Source organism: Platalea leucorodia, assembly GCF_965183815.1.
Source record: "Platalea leucorodia genome assembly, chromosome: 4".
Lineage (NCBI taxonomy): Eukaryota > Metazoa > Chordata > Aves > Pelecaniformes > Threskiornithidae > Platalea > Platalea leucorodia.
Genome location: NC_138826.1, coordinates 9,456,865 through 9,481,187, shown reverse-complemented (window position 1 = coordinate 9,481,187; position 24,323 = coordinate 9,456,865). Strand labels below are relative to the sequence as shown.

The window sequence follows — 24,323 nt, the reverse complement described above, 5'->3', positions numbered from 1 at the left end:
GAATCTGAATCTGATGTACCCTGTAGATAATCACGTCTCTCCTCTAATAATCACGTCTCTTCTGCTGCTGTTCATATGGCAGTACTCAGCAAAAGGTATAATGGCATTGGTGAGGCTAACTTTCTATGTTGGTGGTGTGGTTTTTTTGAGAATAGGGCCAAAAGTCAACTCGATTTCTTTAAAAAAAGAGTGTATTTTAAATAAAGAAAAAAAATCCAGTTTAGAGAACCTTTCCCTGCTGGGCTTGTAAGTGTTGTTACCTTTTTATTTGTTTCTGTCTTTCTGTTAGGGATGCAATATCCCTATCCAAAAGCATAAAGATTGTTTCTGCTAATATTTAATTTCTCTTAACCCAGCAAATCTGTGTAGGTATACTTCATCCTCTAATTTTAAGACCACTGTCAGTGTCCCAAATAAAATAATTCATGTTAAGAATAGGAGATAAAAGCATAATCATGATAGAGAATGCATTATTGTCAACCTAACATCACTTGAGAGAGGTGACAATGCAAAAGATTCACACTGCGCCTAACTGGACATGTGAAAGAATAGTGGCTATCAAAAATCCCCGCTGAAGGACATGGGAACTAAATGGCAAAAAAGAAATCCATTAAAAGATGCTGAAACTTGGTAAAATGCTGGAGTGTGGCAGAAGCTGAAACTATCCTTATTGGCTGAGAATCTCAGTGGGATGGCGTAGCTCACTTCATACACAGCCACAGAAAATACGATGTTGCAGAAGAACACTAAGGCACAAAAATGGGATCTCAGAAATTTTCCTTGACAGTGTCTCAGATATGTTAATTAAGATGGGGCAGACAAGCCCAGAAAATCAAAAGCGATAATGTGATCCTCCCACCACCTAGCATTAAGTAGTCTGAGCCTGGGATTTTCAGTCAGAAGTTTCTGCTTACCACGATGTAGTTCTACTCAAACTTTTAAACCTTTTATTAAATACACGGTGGGGGGAGAAAGAGAGAAGCATTTGAAATGTGAAGTATTAAGTACAGCTTTCGTTTTAACTCTTAAGTCTTATTTCCTTTTCCTTCAGCTTTAGGGAGTTCTTACAAAGAAAAATCATGTTAAGCATTTCTTTAGATCAACATTAAAGATGATAACTGTCTTTTTTTGGAAGAAAAAAAAGTTACTTAATAGAGGTTTTAGCTGCAGCTGCTGCTGCTGGATCTTAAGCCTCACTCCCTGAAAACAAATTCATGGGTGTGGAGAGGGGTGGGACCTCAAAAAGACATGGAAAATGTAAATTGCATCTCTTCTGCTGACTTCTACCAGCTGAGAACGATTGGTACAAAATATGCTTTAAAAACTGATTCCACATTTTGGCGTATTTCTACTAGTATTAGACTGTGAAAGATACTACTGTAGCTACAGTCTTAACTGGTGACTTACAGTACTATCAGGACAGAAACCATTCACTGAGAACGGTTAAGAAGAGAAAACCAAGTAGAAAATATTAAAGAAAATATGGAAAGAGGAGTATGAAAATATTGACATAACAGAAGAATGTGAATCTTCTGTTACTTTGAAATCAAATGTAGCTTTAGGTTGCAGTTTATTAGTTAGTAAACATACTTCATATTCAAAGCTCATAATTTCTTTTGCATTATTCGGAAGTAGGCTAATGGAAAAAACCTGCAGTGAGGCACAAAGATAATGGCATCTAAAATTTTTTCCACTGAATGTATCATAATATCATCCTGCTTCTGCTGTTGCATTTGTTTGATAACATATATTCACATTTGCTTCAGTAACAGCAGGGATGGTTTATATGTATTTTGGTTTTTTGAGTCACTCCCCACATAGAGGACCACAGATTGGTAGGAATCTATTTTTCATCACAGACTTGCAAGCCTGAGATTAATTAAAATATGCATTCACTGCTGTTAAATAAAATTGATCGATAAGAGTAATTTCTCTTCATCTTTTAATAGAAGAAAATTAGCTGCTGGGCTTGTCAGAACAAGCTTTTTTCATTGACGAGGAATCCAGAATACAAGGTTCTGAGTCTTCTGAACTCCTCCTTTCTTCTGCTTTTCCAACCATACTAATCTTAGAACTATGAAAGCTTCATATGTGTCATGAAAATGCAGGTGAGGTAGAGCAGCCATGTTGGTGGTTTTGGTGAGAGAGACCAAACTATGAATGCATCCTTTATTTGTGTATGCTATGAATACACACAGGTCAAAATTTAGACATGAGTCCATGGGAAAATAAATTCCGTCAGATGTTTATGTTATTTAACAATTCTCCAGTATAAATCCAGGAGACTTCAAAGACAGAGTGCAGTGACTAAAACATGAAGCAGTTTAAAGGAAGGAGATACCTGGCTGTTTGGAGAGGAGTTCATCTGTGGATTGGTGTGTGAGTGAGCATGTAGTATACTGAAGTGCACTATGTAAGTGCTGATTTGATTTAGATGTCCCAGGGGATAAATGTTGCTGAAAAGTTTGACTTATCAGTAATTCCATGGACTGGGTATACAAGTCATGTATGAGCTGCCAAAGCAAATGGTTTTGCTCTTCCACAAAGTCTCATATGGCTACATCTGTTACTGTATAATCCATTTTACCCCCCCCCCCCCTTTTTTTTTTTTCTTCAAGAAGGTGATAAAGATGCATAGTGTCCCAAAGGTTTTTATAACTTGGTGTTTAAATACTTTTGCTAAATAAAAGCTACTCAAGTAGAGGAAGTTCCATTTTCACATTTGTGATCTACTTCCTATTAAGTGAGCAATAACTATGGGAGTAATCAATTAAGGTTGGTTGGCAACAGCTTCTGTATTTGTCAATATATTGACAGCTTTTGGAATATGAATTGCAATTCAGCCTTTTATCTCCTTCACTGTTAAGAACAATAAACCGTAAGCAGAATAAGCTGTTAAGAACATATTCCTTTGTTTTTCACTAAAAGCACGACAAAGATTCACACAATTAAAATTAACTTTGAGAAGAGGCTTTTCCAGCGTAAAGTGCCTAAATAACCATTCCACACATATAGAGGGGAAAACATGAATGGATTAGGAAAGCATAACTGATTATATAGTAACAGCACTTCAATGAACGTTTATTGTAGAGTGTCAAGATCATAGCAAAATGACAAAATTTAGCACTCCATGGTAACTGTAGGTGTGTTTCAGAAATGTTGTTACAAGCTGTAGTATGAAAAACTTCATGCATCACTATATGCTGCATAGAAATTTCTGGTATGTGTTTCTTGCAGATGATAGTTTTAATCTCTAGTACCTTTTTAGTAAGAATCACTCCTTCAACTTCAGCTGGCTATTTAACAAGTTCTGAAGGCTGAACAAACCATAGAATTCCTGACGTTGAAATATTCTGTCAATGATATCTTAGGTTTAATTGTGGTTCTAGCCTGGCTGTTATATTACCTTTTTCCCTATTTGTCTTAGGCTGGGGCAGAGAGGTTAGAGTGTGTATGGTATTCATTGTGTGTTATTCCTCATCTGTAGAATAGGAACATTGAAACTCAATCCCTCTGATAGAAATTCAATATTAGGATTATAAAGTGGAAAATAAACTATTATTATATGCAGGTCACCACTTAGTGTCATATCTGTTCGCAAGCAGGAGCCCACATATTAAATCTTTTATATTAGTCGTAATTAAAACTTCAATGAAAGCATAATATGATCATCAAGGTAGCCTCAGAGTTACTTTGTATTAAAGAAAGACTTCAAATGTAGTGTGAATATTAGCCGGTAATTATTCCAGTAGGATGTGGGAACTTATTGACACGTTTACCAGAGGGAGGTTATTAAGTTTTGTACGCTTGGTTAGAAAAGAGGGAGGACTGCCTAAACAAGATAGTAATTTGTATAAACATGGAAGGAAAAGCAAAAAGAAGCTCTAGAATTGAGGACATGAAGGTTTGTTTTGAGATGAGAATCAATCAGGCAGCAAGAGTGGCAGTGGAGAGATTTACTTTAGCCTCTGAGTTCAAAAAGGGGTGGAATGATGATCATGTTTCTGTGATTCTCCTCCAGGTCAAGTTTCAGGAGCTTTTAAAGGTGCCTGGTTTTTGCTTCTAGAATATTCTTGTTGGGGCCCATAATTGTAGTATTAACTCTACCTTTGTTCCAATGGTTTCAACGCTTTCTTTTTGTTCACTTTTGTCAAAAGCAAGAGTTCCAATTATATTAGACATTTTACCAAACATCTGCAATAATACTTCCTTTAATTACACATTTGAAACTAGTGGAATTTTGCCATTGCTTTTGCCATTGGTCAGGATTTCAACTTTATAGAGAAGATGTATGTTAATAATTTTCTGTATTGTGCATTGAAATGGTAGTCTTTAATGGCTATTCTCAAACTGCTGTTATTTAAGGTGTGAAGGAGAGCCCCTAATGCCATATGCATAATTCTTAACTGTACAGAGAATAAACCAAATGATGTGCTAGAGAAATGTTCTTCAAAGAAGTTTATAATTGTAGTAGTAATATATTTTTTTTATTAATACAGCTTGTAGGAAATGTGTTTAGGATGAAGTATCCATGAAAATTCCTTTAGTTATAAAGTAAGATATGGGTGAAGAAATCTCACTTTTCCTTTTTGATGTTACAGCTTGCACGTGCAGTGGACATGCAAATATTTGTCACATGCAAACAGGAAAATGTTTCTGCACAACTAAGGGAATCAAAGGAGACCAGTGTCAACTGTAAGTACAATTAAATGTAGCCCAAAGTCATTGCAATTCATGCCTAGTGTATAATCACATTTTTTCTTTTTTGAGTGTTTATTTTGTTTTTGGATTTTGTGACTGACCTGACAATGTTTTAGTGATGAATCTAGTGTTCCTTACATTTCTTGGGAAATTTCAATATTATTTAGTCCTTTGTTAAAGAATTACATCACAAATATTAATATTAGTAATATTTTTCAGGTTTAAAAAATATCCTGTAAAAAGTACTAACTGGAGAATTGCCTGTAATTGTCTTCCTTTTATTAGGATTTTTTAAAAATTATTCCAAGTAAAAAACATCTGCGAAATTGGTGATTATATTCAGTACATTTGTCACATACCTTGATCAGAATCTACAGTGATTAGATTTTTAGAATTTTGGAAACATATGAAGGTGCACAGTGTTTTAGACATTTTCCCATATCACTAAATATAGAAGAGAGGAATGTGTAGACCTGTCATGGAAAGTACAAATAGTGTATCTCGTTTTGTACTAGAAAAGCTTATTGTGTTTGTTTAGAGGAAGAGCTTGCAACTTCAGATAGAGCATAACAAATGGAACTAAGAAAAGGAACAACTGAAGTGGAGTAACTTGTCAAGTAGGAGAAATAACACATTAAAGTTAACGATGAATAGCCTTATATTTAAAGGTGTTTCTCTTGGTTCATTCTATCCTATACACTGCATTATCCAATAGCAACGTTCTTCCTTTCACTATTATAGTTATTTTAAATAGTATCTGGCCCCAAAATTGTCTTAGCAATGTTGGTTGGAACTGGGAAAAAGGTGTAAATACAGTTTATTCCTCTTCAGCAGGGAGAGGTGCCAGAAGGTTATGTTCTGCCTGCCACGAGGCATATTCTTTCACTGGATTTGTGGATTCATCTTTGATACGCTTAATGAACTGGCTTGAATCCTGCTCTTAACGCTTTGCTTGATAAATAGTCAAGAAACAAAAATATCTGTTGCAGAGGCGATGTGTGCGTTCATGAGAAAGAGCTGTGCTGGCAGGTTACTGCTTCAGTCGTACCTCTGGGACTTTTTGTCTAGCCAATTGTAGACTCTCAGGATGAGAGGGGAAACCAAGATTAGAACTAAATGTTGAATTTTTGTTATGACAAAAGCTGAAGAGTGATAATATCTTTAAACTCTGAATTAAGTCTTCACTGAGAAGTTATTTTTTCCTTTTTGTGTCCAAACACTTAATCGGTTGTAGATGTTAGTGAGTGGTTTGATTGCCACTGTGCAGCATGGGCATATGTTGATGCCATTCTACCTATTTGCAAAGAATGGAAGAAAAAAAAAAAAAAAAAAAAAAAAAAGAAAATCTACTCCTCTGTGCATCGTAACACTCAAACTACAGGAAACAGGTAACTCCAATCCTCTACCAGCTTGTAACTCCAATCCTCTACCAGCTACCATTCAGCCTAAGGCGCTCTTTGTAGACCTTTTCCCTGGTCTGTATTTCCCATACCTATTTTGCTATTGCTTTCCCTTTCTCTTGTGTCCGTTTTGTCATCATTTTCTCTGCTCTGATTTGGAACTTTTGTCTCGTATGGTCAGTTGTGCTGCTCAGCTGTTATCAGTCTGCTGTCCTGAGTTTATGTCTGTCATAAAAGGTTCTTCGATCTCATGTACTGAACTAGAAGAGAAAACGTGGTTCTGGTGATGGATTTTCCTGTCCTTGTCAAGAGTTACAGCAATTCCACAAAATGGAGGAAACAGAGATTTGAATTTTGACTTTTCGAGAGTAAACATAAAATTGCAATTTCAAACTGAAAATCCCTGGTTTTGTCACATGTAATACATTCCCCTTCCTAGATTCTTACATAGACCAAAGACTTATCCAGGGCAAGCTGTGGTGTTAAAGTGTTTGGTATTCCAAATACTTTCTTTTGGATAAAATAAACTGCAGAGCAGCCATTTTCAAATTGTTTTTGGCTGTGATCACATTTCAGATTGTGAGCTTCACATCTATTGGGTTCATAGACACAAATATTAGCATAAAAATTGAATTTTTCCTCTTAAGTCCTTTCCTAACTCCGTTCTTTAAAAAAATCATTAAAAAAACCCACTCTATGTAGACTATCTAGTTTATAAAAGCACATGTAGAAAGAGACCAGTTCCAGTTATAGACACTTTGAACATATTAGGAGACTATCTAGGATAAACTTTCAGTACTAGACACTCATTGTTAAGACCACTGGATATCCTGAGGAAAGCCGATAACTACAGATTTAGAGTTTTAGTACACGCCATCAGATGATACGCTTAGGATTTGTCATTTCACTCTGATGCTTGGTTTGGAAGAGCGAACCATTCATGTATGGAAGTTTCAGTCCAATGTTGTTTCTTAATTATTTCCCTTAGAACATCAGTAGATAAGAACATAAAAGATAGGTCACTCCTGAATCACTGAATCCAGTCCCGTACTGCGATCTGATTTGTAAACTTCCTATGAAGAACGTGAACTTGATCAGATTCGTAGTATGTTTAAAAAAAATAGAAAAGTATTTTCTCTGTAAAAACTATCCTTACACTCAAAACCTGTTTTGAAAGTATCAGATTATATTGTCAAAATACATACACAGTAATTATCTAGAAGATAAGGATTATTTTAAATCAGCTGAATGCTTTACTTGTATTTATTATATTCTGCATAAATCATCTGGAACTTGATTCCAAGTGTGAATACTGTTCTCCATAGCTCTGGATAAAAGTTGTTTTTTTTCTCCGCTTGTTAGAGAGGCTGTTGTGCAATCTCAGCAGCCAACCTATAACCCTGTGATTTCTAAAATAAGGGTTTCTGTGAAAATTCCAAACTCTAACTGTTCAGTGTGAAAGTTAGATTTATATTCCTGTCAAGAATCCTATTGATTAGAAAGTCATAGCTGCAGGGTTGTATGTTATCTCTCCCTCTCCCCGCCCTCCATCTCTTCCTCCTTCCCTCTGATGCTTTTATATCTGCTCGTCATGTGCAGTACACACCATGCCTTGGGGGCAGAGTTTTTAGGAAATCAAGGAAACTTTACAACCCTTTTTTTTTTTTTTTTTTTTCTTTTTCCCTCCCTAGTTTAAGAACAGCAAGTTATTTGTAGTTTTATGAAGGATCTTCTTTATTATTTTCTTCTTTTTTATCAATTTATATTTTTGTTAGCATACCCATCTCTTGGTTATATTAATTTCTAAATTGTGCTGTTGGATAGCAAGAAGCACAGTGGCAGTTTAAATAAAAATTAGTGTTCTAAAGCAGCTTTGAGCATACATTTACGTTCTGTTTTACAATGTTTCTTTAATGACACATGGTAACATTTTTTCCAAAAAGAAATATTTTTGCTACCTTTAAGTAGGTAGTTTCAGTTGGTAAAAACCTGTAATACTCTCCTAATCAGGAGGAACTGATTAGAATGGTTTGATTATTCAAAGTAACTAGACTGTAAAACAATAAAAACAGATACAAATAAAAATACTTAGATTTTTTTTTTTCCTTAATTTTAATAATGAAATGTGCCATTGATAATAACAGGAAAATCATATTGATTTAAAACATATTTTTAGGTGAAAACTATTACTTTAATTTTATTTATTTTTATGTAATATTTCATTTGCTAGGTGCTCATTTTATTCCCTCACAGAATTTTGTCTACAGAGGTTTTAAAGTTTCCATAGGTTTCTGTGCATCCATATGCAGGATTATTTACACAAATAACTTTTCAGGAATAGGCCTATGGAAATGTAAGGAGTATGCTAAGGGGATGTTTCAAAGTGCAAATTTTGATATTAAATGAGAGAACTTTTACTGGATGTAAGGAAGAAAATTATGAAAATTATAGAATTAACTGAGTAGTTAAATAATTCTTGGAGAAGTTTCAGTATGTCTGAGCTCTTCCAAGAGACAGCCTTCACCTGGAGATGTGTCTGTAGCTTTTGTCGTCCCTTGTAAATCTGTGTAAATCTGGATATGTTATGAGCATCTGGAAAGGTTACAGGGTTACAAGTGCTTGGTGGAAATAGGGTTTCATAGTGAATTTTTCAAATTGTCAGTTTTTACTGGATGTACTGTAACATTTATTGCACTGTACTTCCCAGTTACAGCCACTGCTGTAGTTTTGGGGGAAGGAAATCAATCTCTCTTGTTAAGTACTTTCCGCTGTGGCAGATTTTAGGCTATTGGACCTGACCTGTCCTGTTGGTAGTGAAACTGATCTTTGAATGATGAGCAGGTTAGGTATCATTTTAGGTATCATTTTATGTGTTGCTAGGCATAGATCAGAATAATAATTATTTTACCTAACTGGGAAACATTAAAATGTTGAGAACGTTTGCTGTGGTGCGTAACAAAAGAACTACCAGAAAACTGTCTAAAAACTGGGCATTCAAGCCTTCAAGATTTCTGTAATGAAGAACTGCTAGGTGGAAAAAAAAAATTGGAAAAAACCCCTTATTTTTAATATCATATTTCATAGTATCTTTTACGTAGTTGTAAGAAGGATAAACTTAAGAGTATAAAATGTATAGATCCAGAGTATTCTGGAATGAAAAAGTAATATTTTGCTCATTTTCATTCTAATAAATATTCAGACTATTCATTTTTTAGTTATACTGTTATTTCTTCTGAAGAGGTGAAAGAAATACTATTTTATTTATAAAAATATACCCTGTTTATTTGGTAAAATCTTCACTGTATGCAAGCTTTAAAAAGGTATTTAATAATGTAAGGATCTGTGCATAAATAATAAGCACTTATTGATAGTCTGATTTACATAAGAATAAGATTTAAAAATATCCAGCTGTCCTCTTCTGTATAATTCCCCTTCACAGAATGGTATAATTCCTCTTACCAGATGGAAAGGCAGGTACAAATACATTGGGTTATGACTCAAATTCGCCATTGTATTGATGTCACTGCAGCTTTATTTGCTGATAGCAGAGTAAATCTGTTCCCTGTTGTTTCCTCTCAGAGCTCTGCTTTCTGCTTTCCAGTAGGGGAAAAATTGACAGCAATCATATAACAAATTCACTTTATTAGAACTTCCTTTATCAAAGACACACACACACACACACACACACACACACACACAAACCCCAAACAAGCAAACAAAAATAACCCAGGGAGATTCTAGTCGCTGAAGTTTAATAAAAAAGCTTCTATTAAATAACTTACTTTTCCTGATAGAGGTTAGAATCTGTTTAATACTAGTTACTATGGTGGACTGTGATTTTTTTAAACTGAAGTTAAAAGTATAATATTTAATGTTTTAAAATACTAGAGGAAACTGTATTTTAATTTTTTTATTTTTTTTTCCAAGATTTTTTCCCCTTTTTTTGGTCATATTCCACCATTAGTTTTACATATTTGGTTGTGTTTGACATGAGGTGTTTTCTCCTTGTTCATGCTGAGTCCAGTCTTGAGATTTCCATTTAAGACAAAACTTTGATGTACCTATGCAGGTTACTCCATTAGCTATGATGTTTCAAGGAGAATTCCAGCAAAATCTGGCATGTAGATCTAGGTGGATTTAGTGACTACCTCTGTTCGTATTTATCTGCCTGAAAATTTTAGCTTGCTTCTGTAAGGATAGGTTCAAGCCCTCAGCTAGTTCTCCAAGAGCTAGATCGTTAGGTTGCTGAGGAGAACAATAAAATAAAACTCCCACTTCAACATTAAATATATGTTTTAAATGTACTAATTTTTCGCTCTACATGTAGTAATCATTGCCAGATCTATGAAGGAATTGAGATACTTCTTTTTTTCTTTAATTAATGTTTCTGGCATCAATCATTTTTGCTTAAATTGCAGCTTTCATTTAAACAATATGTCTAATATCAAAGCTTCAGAACATGACCCAAATGCACTCTAATGGCTTAAACACTCAGAATGCAAATATCAGGAAGTTAAAACATTTGAGATAGATAGTTTTTAATCTAAAACTTGAAGAAAAATCAAGTTTGTGATTTGGAATGAGCCTTGTGCAGTATTTTTTTTTTTAAATGAGTTTTGGCAGTATTGTGTGTTGCTATCAGCCTTTTTGTTGTGGGTGTGTTTTTGTTGTTTTTTGTTGTTTTGTTTTGGTTTTTTGTGCTGCAGTAGGCTCACTTGCTCTTCTTCAACATATTCAGTATATGATATGTAAAGTTCATGAGGCTCTCTGGGATCCTTCGGAGTTGCAGGCTCTCTGTAAATGTGAAACAACACTTTTCGTAAGCATTGTTACATTGCAAACATTACATTTTGTTCAGGAAGTTGCCCGACTTGGTAAAAATAGAGAAGTGGAGTTTGAATGCCCTGTTTTGTTCCTGGAAGGCAGTGTTCTCAGTGAAGAAATGAGAAGGAGCTAGTGGCTAAGGGAGTAGCTGCCAGCACTTAGCCAAGAGCTTTGTACATTGGTACTTTATTATCGGTCAGTTGTGAATGTGTTAAATCTGGAGAACGCTGCAATATTGATATTGCAATGTAAAACTGGTTATGTTAGCAGGGTGTCTCTTGCCAAGAGCTGAATTAAAAATGGTAGATGTAATTTTCTTAGGTGTTCCGTTCTGATGAAATATACCTTTTATCTTTCTGAGTTCAGTACTAATTGTCTGGAAAATAGGAACAGTTTGGGCGTGAGGGTTTCTCTTTTATGAGAAGAAAGTAATTTTGCTCTTGGCTTCTACGTTAGGCTCTTCCATAACTGACTGTATGCACATATATAACTAAGTCCTTTGGTTTGGCAAGCTCAACAGAGCAGAATCTACTCACCACTGGGCTTCAGTTTTTCTCTAAGGTTTTTTATATTCATTATTTCCTCTCCAGTCTACCTCCAAAAATGCAAACTGCAAAACAGACTTTCTTTACAACTTTCCTGGCTGTAAAATACGAATGCAAGCAGTGTACCTGTCTCTCGTGCCCAGCTGGTTTGTGTTAGTATTCATGCTGGATATAGATTTAATTAAATAATCTTTTTTATTTCCCATTTGAAAAATATAGGGTGCTGGATTTTCTTTCAAAATACCTTGTTTTTAAAAATTGTTCCTCCTGTGCCATGGCCATGCCATTCAGTGACTGGCATTTGAATAATCTGTTTTGCTTAGTGCAGGATGTATCAGGAAAGCGGTGTTAGAGGGCAGGCTGCCTAAGTCTTTCACAGATGACATGCCAGTGAGACCTGCTTGGCATTCCAGTCCTCAGGACACCTCCGTTATAAAGCAAACCCCTTTTATAAGAAGTGCTAGTAATTTTTAATGCTAAGTGTTGCTGTAGTCCTGATTGTCTAAGGATGTATAGGTAAGGTAATGCTTCTACGTATTATTTTTATTATAACAGAGTAGTACAGCTGACAAGAATAGACAAGTTTGCATGTTCTTTAGGTCTGAAATAGGGAGAGGTTCATGGCATTATACCATTTCTTGGCACTCCTTCTTTAAGAAGATGTAAAAGGAGACTAGAGCATTTCTTGTTCATGGCATTATACCATTTCTTGGCACTCCTTCTTTAAGAAGATGTAAAAGGAGACTAGAGCATTTCTTGTAAGACAGCCAACATAAAGCGTGGTTCAGATTCCAGAAAAAACTTGTAGGACGTTGCTGACAGTGGAGACCAGTTTCTTTTCAACATGCAATACTACCAGCCAGTTGTCTCTCCTAATCTGCATGAACCAAATACCCCCATAGTCTATTCTTTCTGTCCAAATAAGATGCTGGGGTCCCCACAAATCATAAATACATCCAGTTTGAGTATCATGGTCACTAACTCTGTTAACCATTAATATAATTATTCTGTTCTTTCCATGCTGCTGTGGTTGGATTATAAACTGTCATTGTTCACAGGAGCCATAATAAATCTCACAGATCATAAATTGTCATGTATAGGATAATAGCTGTGAATTACTCTAGTAGAGTACTTTTTATTACTCCTTATTAATGAACTTCTGTGCCTCAGTAGAGCCAGGCACTCTGTGCCTGACCTAACCTTTTTACGTCTTCAGTACTCACTATTCACTATACCCGCTATCGGATTCCAGCTCTTTTTCAGATAGTAACAGCTTGTCCACCTGATATCCTGTATGTCACACACCTGCCTGATGAATATTCTGATCCAGCTATTTCTGTCCAGAGAAACTGTATACACGCCTAAGTCCAGTAATTGGTTTTGATCTGTAACTCCGTCATACGAAACACATCTAGGCAAGCAGGGTAGCTAAGAAACTCTCCAACTGTGTTGTCCCGAGGCACCTAACTGCCACCTGTTTGCGGTGCAGGCAGTTATGGTAGTTGTTCTGGGTTTGGGAATTCTACTCAAGCAACTGGGCATCTAACAATTTGGTGGTGCGATAAGAAGCGTTACAGCACATATGTGTGTCTGTTGATTTGGGCTCCGATCCATTCAGTTTTGATGGTTTTTTTTGTTCCATTGCATCCATCTTAAGGAGACAGTGAAGTTGGGGTCTTCTCCCTAGGTAGTTGTCCCTCTTTGAAGCCTGTTAAATCTTTCTTTACGCCAAAAAAATTAACTCCTGCACATTGGTTTTTAGGAGTTAAAAAGATAGCTTATTTTTTTTCTAAATCTCAAAGACGACAATGCTCAATCCTCCATCTCTTCCTAACCCAAAACCCCACTTCAGTTTTCAAAAGTTAGAATATTTGCTGCAGGCAGGGGAGAAAAAATAACACAGATTTCCACTGGAGCATGAAGTTGTTTGGGCCTTCCTACTGCTTTGGTTAAAGATAAGGGGTTCTCTTTATAGAAGGAAAAGAAAGTAATTGATGGCTTTTCTGGCTATGCATCCTGCTGTCATCAGAAAAAAAAACCCTTCAGCTGAATTGTGACTGACAAAACCAGATATTTGAGGGAGATCTTTTTAAAAATTCTAGTATATACTGCCATATGGTAACTGATTAAATTCAGTGTATGCTATGTTACAGTAGCAACCCTCCGCATCACTATTATTATTGCTGACTGCTGCTACCAGAGTCAGCTTTGGACAATTAACTATGGAGCAGAAGGGAGGAAAGTGATATTTCCTTTGTGGAAATGGAATATTTAAGGAGAATTTTTTTTCATAGATTTAAGAATAAACACTCCTACAAAACTTTATGGAGGACAAAATATTTTCAGGATGAGCATCTTCCAGAAAACAAATGTTGCTAGTAGAGTTTTTCATGGACCCTTTCTCTAGAACAAACAATTTGACATACATGATTATTTTTGCCTTCGTGAAACACAAACACTGGTCAGCTTTGGTATATGTATGCTTTTGAGAAATCAGTACTATCAGAGTGTTTTTAATATTTTGGTCTTCCTAATTAGATCTTGGCTAGTATATGAGGTACAGATCAGCCTTGGAAATGGTTTATCAAAATTTTATGCATCATTATTGGTCAAAAGAGCCAAGGAGGAGAGCCAAAGAGTTTCCTGAAATCACCCCATCCTTGCTGTTGCTCATAGTCCATATCAGCATTTTAGACGAATGCAGTTTGTCAGTTGAAGGTAAAGGAGAGAAAGAAGAGAAATAAGGCAGAAGAAGGGCTTACAGCAATATTGTCACCATAATCAAAACTGTATTAAAAAAAAAACCAACAACAAAACAAACAACAAAAAACCCCGCAGTTTTGATGTGCAAAGTCATGAGTTTTCAGGTGTTTCATAAACAAGCAGGTTCTTTTTATTAGTTTTCAATTTAGGGTAAGATAAATCGATCAAAATTTTCAAAATTGTGACTGAAGAAAATACTTAGAATGATACTGGATGGTGACAATGATGACAGCAACAAGAAGAAGCCAATCAGGAGACAAGGCAGAATGGCCGTCAGATTCTAGGAGCCATACACCCACATATTCATGTGGCAAAGTGTTGTAAGCACATACTGCTCGCCTGACGGGGAGTGAAAGCTTTGTGAATATTTCCAAGAAACCTTCCCCCTCCCTTGAATTCCCAGGAATCTCACTTCTCCATTGCAAGATGAGATGTTGTGCTGGGTGTGCAGCTCGGTCCCAAGATGTCCTGCTGTTGTTGGCCTTGTTGGCTTGTTGCCCCCCGCAAGCGCTTTGGATTAACCAGCTGCTTCTTGCCCCAGTGCAGTGCAACTGCTCGTTACTTACAAATGGGCACCAACAGGAGATGTTAAGTAGCAGATGCTGATAGACTATTTTGATTACTACAGCTGGAGATGCATTAATTGTTTATGATCTTCTTTGTACAGCTTCACTTTTCTCCTGTGGTTTCTACTGAGGATAAAATAGATACTTAACATTTTCTGGTAGAATCGCTTAAAAATATTCTAGTAAAAAACCTTTATGAAATTATTTCCTCTGAATCATTCATGGTAGCACTGTATTGGGGAGCTAGCAAGATTTTTTTACAGTATTTTATTAGAGGAGAAAGAGAATTGATCCATTTTCATTAAATGTTTATCAACAGAAATGAGGTTTGGATGGCTGAAGTTTGAAGAAAATAGAGTTATATTGTAAAAAGCATTATGATTTAAAGACAGACATTGATTTCAATATGCAGAACTGGTATTTCATTATGTACTGTTAGACTTCAAATACTTTGTAACAGAACTCCAGTTGTGAGCAAAACAAGTAAAAATTATTGTGGGCCACAGGTATATTGAGTTTTGACAAAGGTGACGTGGTTTCTTCTAATTTGAAATTGATCTATAAAAATTAGATGATTTCAAAGGAACCCCAGCTGTTTCTGCGCATAGTTAATTTTGCATGTTCATGTAAATTCTGACTTTTTTTTGAGGTTTGTGACAGGGAAGATTCTACCGTGAGCTTATTAAATAGTATTGGATGTCCCCCAAAACACCTTTTGTATTTTTTTTTTTTTTTTTTTTTTAAAGTAAGGCTATTTCTTCCTGAAATGGCAACATTCACTGAGGCACAAAGCATCGATTCCCAGTAAATGATGAATAGCATTTATGCTTTTTAAATGACTGAAAATAGTTTGGGTTTTTTTTTTTTAAATTAAAGAAAAATCCTTTTAAATAGAAATGAGTAAGCAATTATTTGATCTGTTCTATACTTAGTACGTCTATATATTGTTAATATCCATAATTTTCTATCTGAGATACTTGATTAAATGTAGTCGGAACTTTATTAAAATTGATTTAGTTCTAACTATAAAATAGCTTTGTAATTATATCCAGTAGGAAGTATATATAAGAATTACTTCAGTAAACTTGTCTCTTGAACTATCAGACCTTTTTACAAATAAAATAAAAACATTAGGATATTGCCTGTCAAAATAACTATTTCCCTTACTATTTCAGTATGTGGAAAATTCAGAATATATACCTAATGGGAGGTGAGTTGGAATTTAACCATCACAACATGTATTTCTTCACTAAGCATAACTGATGTAACACACACCTCTTATATGCTCCAGGTTTTCCTTTTTAAGCTGGGCAGAGAATGTGTTTAAGGAGCATTTACAATGAAAATATTTTTCAGTAGAATCTGTATTATGTTTGCCATTTTAAAAGAACATCAGGTTGAACGATTTGAAGGTGATACTGTTTTTATTAATTGACAGGTAACTGAAAATATTAGCTATTATAGAGTTGTTCTCTGTTGAAAACAGTTTTGTAATATTAGAGTAAGCATTTGGTAGCGTTAAAGTTGTTGCGTTGCGGATGCTGCTTGATCCAGCAAACTGATCGCATAATTTTGACCAGGATTGGGCAAAGGCTCAAGGGACTGCCTTTGTGTGTCTGTTGTCAGGGCTTGTGCTATCCAAGTCAATACATTGCAGTGGATATACTTCTATACCTAGTTCAATCATGATTTGCATGAATTAATTTGTATTGAATATCGAAATATTTAAAGCAGAAAGAATATATTGATGATAAATATTTGCTCAGGCCTACTGTTTTGTCTTATGAAATGAGAAGGGATCTGCATAAAAGTGTTTATTTCAAGGGAAAACAGTTTTCTAAGGTAGACCTGTCCTGAACATCCACGTTTTCCTTATTTTCAGTGTACAAGTTTAATGTGCATAGTAATCCAGACATTTGATTCTTTTAAATGAAATGAATTGTGAATTTAATGAAATAGATTCTGGGAATCTGAATTTCTTCTTAATAGGTCTACAGTGCTTGGGACTTTTCGAAGCTTTGAAAATTGCTTCAATATTCTCAGATCTTAACCCTCAATAAAATATTATCCATTGTGCAGTGTAGATCTGGGCTTATAATTTACATCTGATAAGCCATTAGTATGGTAATTAGTAATTGGTACAAGGGTTAGAGTTGAAATGAACATCTGGTTTAATCAATTTGTCATTAAGCTGGTACAAGTACATAGGTAGCAGTGGGAAAATACCAGTGTGATAGCTCGTAGCTCTCTCTAAGCTATCAACTCATAGCTAAGTTTGAAATTAAAATAGTGCCTCTTTATGCTGCTTGATATGGATTGCTCAGTACTCAACTTGCACAAAATACCATGTCCTATTTTTATTTTTAAATCTATTTTCAAAATCTTGTAAATAAGTAAAATATATGAAGCTACGTTGTGACGAAAACCCTGCTGATAGATATATCTGTCAGCTTTGGCTTGTGATATTTATTCATTTCATTCAGTAAGAAAGGGGAAGAAAAAACAGGTTTTATACAGCAATAAGGAAATGCTAGGTCAGATGGGTACTGGTGACACTATTTGTTAGAAATCGCCTGGTGATGGAAAGATTGTTTTTCTTCTCCTCTTATGGTCTCTCATAGAAGTAATATGCATCTTCCTACTGCTGTTTTCATTTTCTGTTTTCTCTTTCAGTCAATTGTATACCTTTACATATAGATGAAAATTTAGCCGCAATAGTTGTATTTCTGGTTTTAAAGTTAAAACATTTTGTTTCACTTCATTGCCAGTTATTAGTTTTAAATTGCTTCAATAGCTGCTGAGAGTGTTAAAAGACGTTTGCACATAAAGGATTAAAATTATGCATAGATAGAATTAAGAAATATATTTTGATATTAAGACATGGGAGTGAGAAATGCATTACTTCTCATTTATTTTTTCATGAAGCTGCTGATAATTATATAGACTAAGCACATCAATTACATGGTGCTAAATCATGCTTAAAGAGTCCTCAATTTGGAGAGCCTTCCAGTTACAACAAACTTGCATTCTTCTGCAGCGGTATGTGCAGACACCTAGAAGTCATGCCGGTTTTCCTACATATGGTATCCTCTTTCCATCTCAACTCTGTATCTGTAGTTGTTGCGGGAGAGCCCATGTTCTCATGCTTCCCCATGTCCCAAGGACAGGCAGTGCTAGAAAAGCTTTCTGTAACTCCACCTTCTGTATTAATGATGGGCTAATTAAAATGATATATTCTTTTTATTCTGTTAGGAAGATAAGGGTCCTGCATGCAACACTTCAAAGAGGTGCTTAGAAAACAGTAGACATTTGAGTTGTAGTTTAACAATTAACATAAAGAAAAATAGGGGACTATAAAAACTATGTGGCTTCAGAAATGGGGTTAAAGTCCTATTCTGTAATTGATCGGTGAAATCTGATGTGATTACCTATAATGTTAATCTTCCTTGCTGCAGATTCATCTGTTTAAGAGGAATATTTTTTCCCTCCTGTTTAAAAATCTGGAGATAGACTACCTGAGATAATGAATTCTGCAGGCTGACCATATGTAAGCACGTACGCTTACATAAACATCCTTTTTTCTTTGCCTTTTCATTCTTTGCCTGGATTATCATGTGAATAACATAAAATAAGCAAAATATGAAAAGGCAGTAAGTTAAAATAAACAGTATTACTGAAAAGTATTTGTAATATTTTACCTTTTATAATATAAACTAACAAAATTTGACACCAAAAGCAAGTTCTCTGTCATATGCAAGGTATTTTCAGGGAATGATAAACTGATAGAGCAACAACAAATAGCATAGGACCAATCCTATCTGTACTCACCAGCTGAAAGATAATAATGTCTTAATATTAGAAATGCTCCCTTCTTCTTTTCTTCTTTTGTACTGAAGAATCACCTTTAGAAAGTATAAAATATAAATTAAGCTGCATAACCTTTGCATGCTTTGAGGTCTCTTTTTTTTTTTTTTTTGTGAATGTGTTGAAATGTAAGTGGTATTCTTTATCTAGGTTACTAGATAATGGGGCTGGGGAGCTTGATTACAAAGGCATAAATCAATCCAAGAACCCTGATGATATCCTAAACTTCAACAGTGAAGCCTGAGTGGTTTATTAGATTATCACTTCAGAAGGATTGATTTACAGCTTTAGTTCTCCATCTCCATCTATTATTTTTATATGATGAGAAAAGGAATTTTTCAGCAATTTAAAAAAAGAACAAAGTACTAGAAGTCAAAGTAAATACTTAGCTAGAAAAGCTGTTTTAAATAGCGAGAGGAGTCTGATTTAGAATCAAAGCAAACTTATAATCAGATCTGAAAATTTGACCTGCCACAACACTTTTCTTTCACTCGCTGTTACACAGAGCAAATATAAATTTAGGGATACTAAATTAGAGCAGGAGGCCAAAGGGAGAGCAGTGAGATTGCCAAACTAACATAAGAAACGTGTCCAAAGTAGCACACTGTCCTGGAAGAAAAGTTGTTGGGCTGCTCATGGAGAAGTGATAAGAATTAAAGGGTAAAGGAACAGTCAGATATGCTAAAAGAGATTTAATAAATCAGATTTCATAAAGAAGGTTTAACTTTAAAAAAAAAAAAAAAAAAAAAAAATTGGCCTGGAAATGAGTTCTTACAAGATCCAGAAGGAGATAAGGGCAGCAATTACTTTTTAACAGATGCTTCAAAATTACTTTCTAATCCCATTCTTGTTTAGGTCATTCTATCCTTTCTTACATATAGTCTTGATTTAATCACAGATTTGGGCCCTGATTCAGATAAATATTTAAATACACAATAAATATATATATATAAATATTTAAATACACAATTTGGGCCCCAATTCAGATAAATATTTAAATACACAATAACACCTTGTTACTTAACTTTAAGGGGAGATATTTCCCTGATTTGGTGTGAATTGGGGAACATATGGTTTACTTTTACTTTCTCCTGCTCTTTGGAAGCTAATTGTAAATTGTACAGGTACAGAATAGCAGCAAGAGTTCCACAAAACTGGTTCACAAAGTTCTTCCCATCCACTCTTGATACTTTGCTTCTCTTCATTCATTCATTTTCCTTCTCTTTATTATTATTTGTTGTTTCCAGGACTTGGTAAGGTTTTTTGAGGTAAGGTAACGTTGAAGGTGACAAATGATGATTGTAAGAAATGAAAAAATATATAAATCAATCCTTCGTGTTGAACAAAAAGATTGCCTCCTCTATATTTATGAATAAAAGAAGAGGTAACTGCATATAAACAGATGAACAACTTTATAGCTGTTCAATGCCATCCACATAAAAATAAAATACCTCTAAGAGTCAGAAGTGGGAATTTTGTAAATCCATTTTTTGGGGAAGATTTGCATTATTATTTTTCTTATATTTTTTTTTTTAAAGAAAATGCATTTATTGTTGAATTGTTATTAAGGATTTTTTCACCTTTTTCTGTTTTATTTAAACCACCCTGACATGTATAAAGTCAAATGCATTTTCCAAACCTGCTTTTAGGGTAGAAAAAGGATAAAACTTCATTATGTTTTTTTTCTTAATGCTCATGTCTTTTTGTCATTGACTTTCATGAAACCTTTCCTATACCATTACTTTGTTGCTTTTGTTCTTGCTTTTTTGGAAAATAGTTGCTGTTTTGAAAAATAGTTAACTGCATGATTTAGTAAATGGTTTGACGTTTACCCTTTGGAAGCTTTGATTAGAACTTTCTCTGTGCTCAGTTTTGTAGAATTGTATCTGCCTGTTTTTCATCATCTGCTCAATGTTCTTAAATATTTCTATGCACTTAAAGTTATAACATTGCAGGTTGTTTTGAGATGTAGTTGTTATGCCACAGGATGTTGATTCTTTTAATTGAAATATTTGAACCCATGCATAATCTATACTTGTCCTCGGCTTTTACCTTTGACACTTAATTTCTGCAATCTAGAAATCTCATCTCTTGTCTTTATCATGTTTGTATCATATGAAATTTTCTGCAACACAGATGTCATTTAAGTACTGACCTTAAAATAAATTACAGTAAATGTTTGGTAAACAGTAGTTCTTTCATTGGGGAAAAAAGAATGAAAGAAATGGTGACTAACGTAGCTTTGTTATAAACGTGACAGAAGTTCAGATTAAATTATTCCAGTTAAATGTGGGCCTAGAAGCAGAAAAGAAGCATTGAATAGTACAACCCAAATATTAGTCTGATACATCTTCTGCCTCCATCATGGATATATTGAGCTATACACCAGATATATCCAGCTTTATGTGTTTCTAAATAGTATATTGTATCTAATTTTCTGCCTGCTCGTAATATAGTAGATTGTTGTGCATTCTATTAACATACTGTAACGAAAATTACCAGGTAACATTTTGTGTGAGTATTTTCTTCTGCAAATTCCAGTCATAGCTAGAAGTCGTGAACATTCCTTAATATTTCCACAGAAAACTATACTTCTTTCTTCCAGAATCCAAGCCCGATTACGAACATTTCTTTCTGTTATGGCAGTAGGTCATATGATGCACTCTTTTCCTTTTTTTCCTTTTTTTTTTTTTTTTTTTTCCTTCTCATGGTGCATAGTTCTACTTATCAACTGGAGTTGACAAAAAGTAAGATTCTTCCTGGTTTTGGAAATCTTGATTTCTTCCCTGCCCCCAATGACATGGAAACCATGTCTTTCCTGGGGAATAAAATCAGGAACACCTTCACTTTCTGTATTTAAAACAGAATATTTCACTGTAGTTCTTGTATATTTCTTATGAGTAGTTTATGTGAAGTTGACATTTTGTCTTTTCATGTGTGCTCATTCTTCTTGATAGTAAATGAATAAACGAATCCAAGATTGCTTATGAAATATTCTGCCATTTCCAAAATGATATGGTGCTTAAGACACTTCTCCAAAGCCACTTTTGAAGAAGAACTTTGAAATCACAGGGTCATTTCAGTTATATTTTCTTTAAAAATAAAAATCCGAAAAGGAACAAAAAAAAAAGAGTGAGAGAAAGAAGATGGAAATCTTAAAATTTAGTACAGAAGATGTCATTTTTTAAGCCTGTCTCATGATGGTCACTGGAGAATTTTAAAATTAAACCTTTAGATTTGATCCAGGAGTGAAATGTTTGCTATAATGCATTAGGATGCTCTGCAAACATAAAAAAATCGTAGAGTGAATTCTTTGGATTTTTTTTCCACTCTGATCTTCCCAAAAGAGCATTCACCTCAGAGTGCATTTCTCTGCTGTGCTCTCAGTTGATTTCTCTCTCTTATTCATGGAAAAATTTGACAAGTGCTTTGTTTTTCTGACATGATGACCATTTCAGTCACCAGAACTGTGTTTCAGGTGACATTAAAATATTTTACATTTCTAATTTGTAGGTCATGTTACAAATTATAGCATTACTTTTGCATAAATTAGAAACCCGATCTGAAAACAAGTGACAAAAAAGACCTTAGGAACATGAGAACAATTAAGGATAGGATTGTATTTTAAATCATTTTAAAATCACTATCATAATGCAGAATATATATAGATTTTACTGACAAATATTGTAACTGAATTTTTCCTCCTAACCACTAATTTTGAGATTATCTCCCAGTTAAAAAAAAAAAAAAATCTGAATATTTCACAATATGAAAAACATTGGCTAAATTATTGGACTGAGGGAGTATATTATTCTTTGACTTAAGCAAAATGACTTGGGACAGATTTTCATGCTGGCACACAGAAAAAATTTAATTCAAACTGAGATGAAAGGTGGTTAATGTAATTGTAGCCTATTATCCTATGCAGGCTTGAGTTAAGAAGCGAACCAACAGACAGTCAGAAAATGATGGATAGAAAATAGAAACGCTCATGGCTGGTGAAATAGAGAATTGTGAAGGGATTATGCTGTAACTGTTCCCACACAATCTCTGCATCAGTAATATCCCACCTCTACCGTATGTTTGGATTACTAAACAGGATTTTTGTATGCCTCCTGGGTTCTCTTTATTTCTCTCTGATGTCAAAAAAGGTCCTCGTTTAGTAAATTTCAGTACTCTGTAATCCTGATTTTTTTGCCCTTAATCTACCACTTTCATCAGTCCTAGCGATGCAGTAAAGCATTCTGTTACAGCACTTTTTTATTTTCTTTTTTTGTTTGTTTGTTTTTTTTGTTGTTTTTTTAAATTTGCTGTCACACAAAGGCAAGTGGTTGGTCACATAAATAGTTAAAGTCTTTGATCCTAAGCATGTCTGTGGGACTCATTGCTAGCTAGAAACCATTACTTTTACTGGAGTATTTTGCTAAAAAATTGTAAATAATAATCAGCTCTCAGGTTTTTCAACTGTAAGAGTGGTTGTTTTGTTTAGCATGGCCCTTTGGAAGTAGCATATTTCAGGTGATCAGGTGGATTTTTTTTTTTTAGGACTGCATTCTGACAGTTTACCTATTTTTTATTATACCATTTCATTTTTCAGTAGCCAACTGAAGCTCCTGTCTTATAGCCTATTTGTACAGGGATTGAGTCTTTGAGGTACACAGACTGGGATGATAAAATGGCTTTTTGAAGCGTGTAGTCTTTAGCTTTCCCAGTCACTCCCAGCTGGGATGCAAGAATTTTCTAATCCGTTGCAAGTTATATCACCAGAGCTCTTGTAGTAGCTAAGTCTTTTTATTTTTTTTCTCACTCTGTCATTGTTTAGGGTGAGATTTTGTACTGTTGTTTTGAAAAATGCTTTATTCTGTGAATTGCCCTTTGGGAAGTTGTTGGGATTACTTGTGGAGTTAAAGGCTCTGCTCTGCACTGTACTCACACAGGAGCAAGCATTGCTTTTCATGGTAGTCCTCTGCAGCCTGCCTATCAAAACCAACATAAACATAGTTTGAATGGATTAAGACTGACAGACCAGGACTCTTGTTATGAAATACTTCACAGTACCCTGCCGTGAGGCTATAGTGTCATTTCAGTCAACTTTTCTTTGCTTTTTTTACAGCCATTCCTTTTAAGTTTTCTTCTTAAAGGGCAGATAACTTTTTTAGGAGAGTCAGCCGAGATTGGAAGTGTTGGCAGATGCAGCATTGTTGTTGCAACATAGACAGTAACATTTATTTCCACGTATTTGGCACTTTCATAAAGAAGTATCAGTGTCATCACTGCTCCAGGAAATTCATGAGACTATGTGCTATAATGGACTAATGGAGATTGGGGCTCTTCATAGGAAAGGGACCAGAGAAATGTGAATATGTGTATTTATCTTCATACTTTCTCCAACCACCCATACTCTTTTATGTGTTTTGTTCTTAATAGATATTTCTGTATCTCTTGGATTGGTATCTTTTTTAATAAAGTTAAATAAAAGATGGTGCAGGTTAGATGGGGTTGATATCCTAGATATTAAAAAGGACTTAAAAAGAGGCCAGACATGGTTATGATGGAATGATGGTAGGCAATAAGGCATGAATTTGATGGACTTTGCCATGTGGGGTGAGTAAAGACAGTTCTTTTAGGCAGGAAAAGAGCTTGTCAGAACAACATATTGG

General features: G+C 34.8%; 1 protein-coding gene across 1 annotated transcript in view; it reads left to right on the top strand.

Annotated features, from left to right (window-relative positions):
* Positions 1-24,323, top strand: part of ATRNL1 (attractin like 1) — a gene marked incomplete at both ends in the record, with an annotated part of 524,731 nt that overhangs the window by 163,423 nt on the left and 336,985 nt on the right. The window contains one exon of the mRNA XM_082310449.1: positions 4,602-4,695. Coding sequence (XP_082166575.1) covers positions 4,602-4,695 — 94 coding nt within the window. The remainder of the gene's footprint in view (positions 1-4,601; positions 4,696-24,323) is intronic.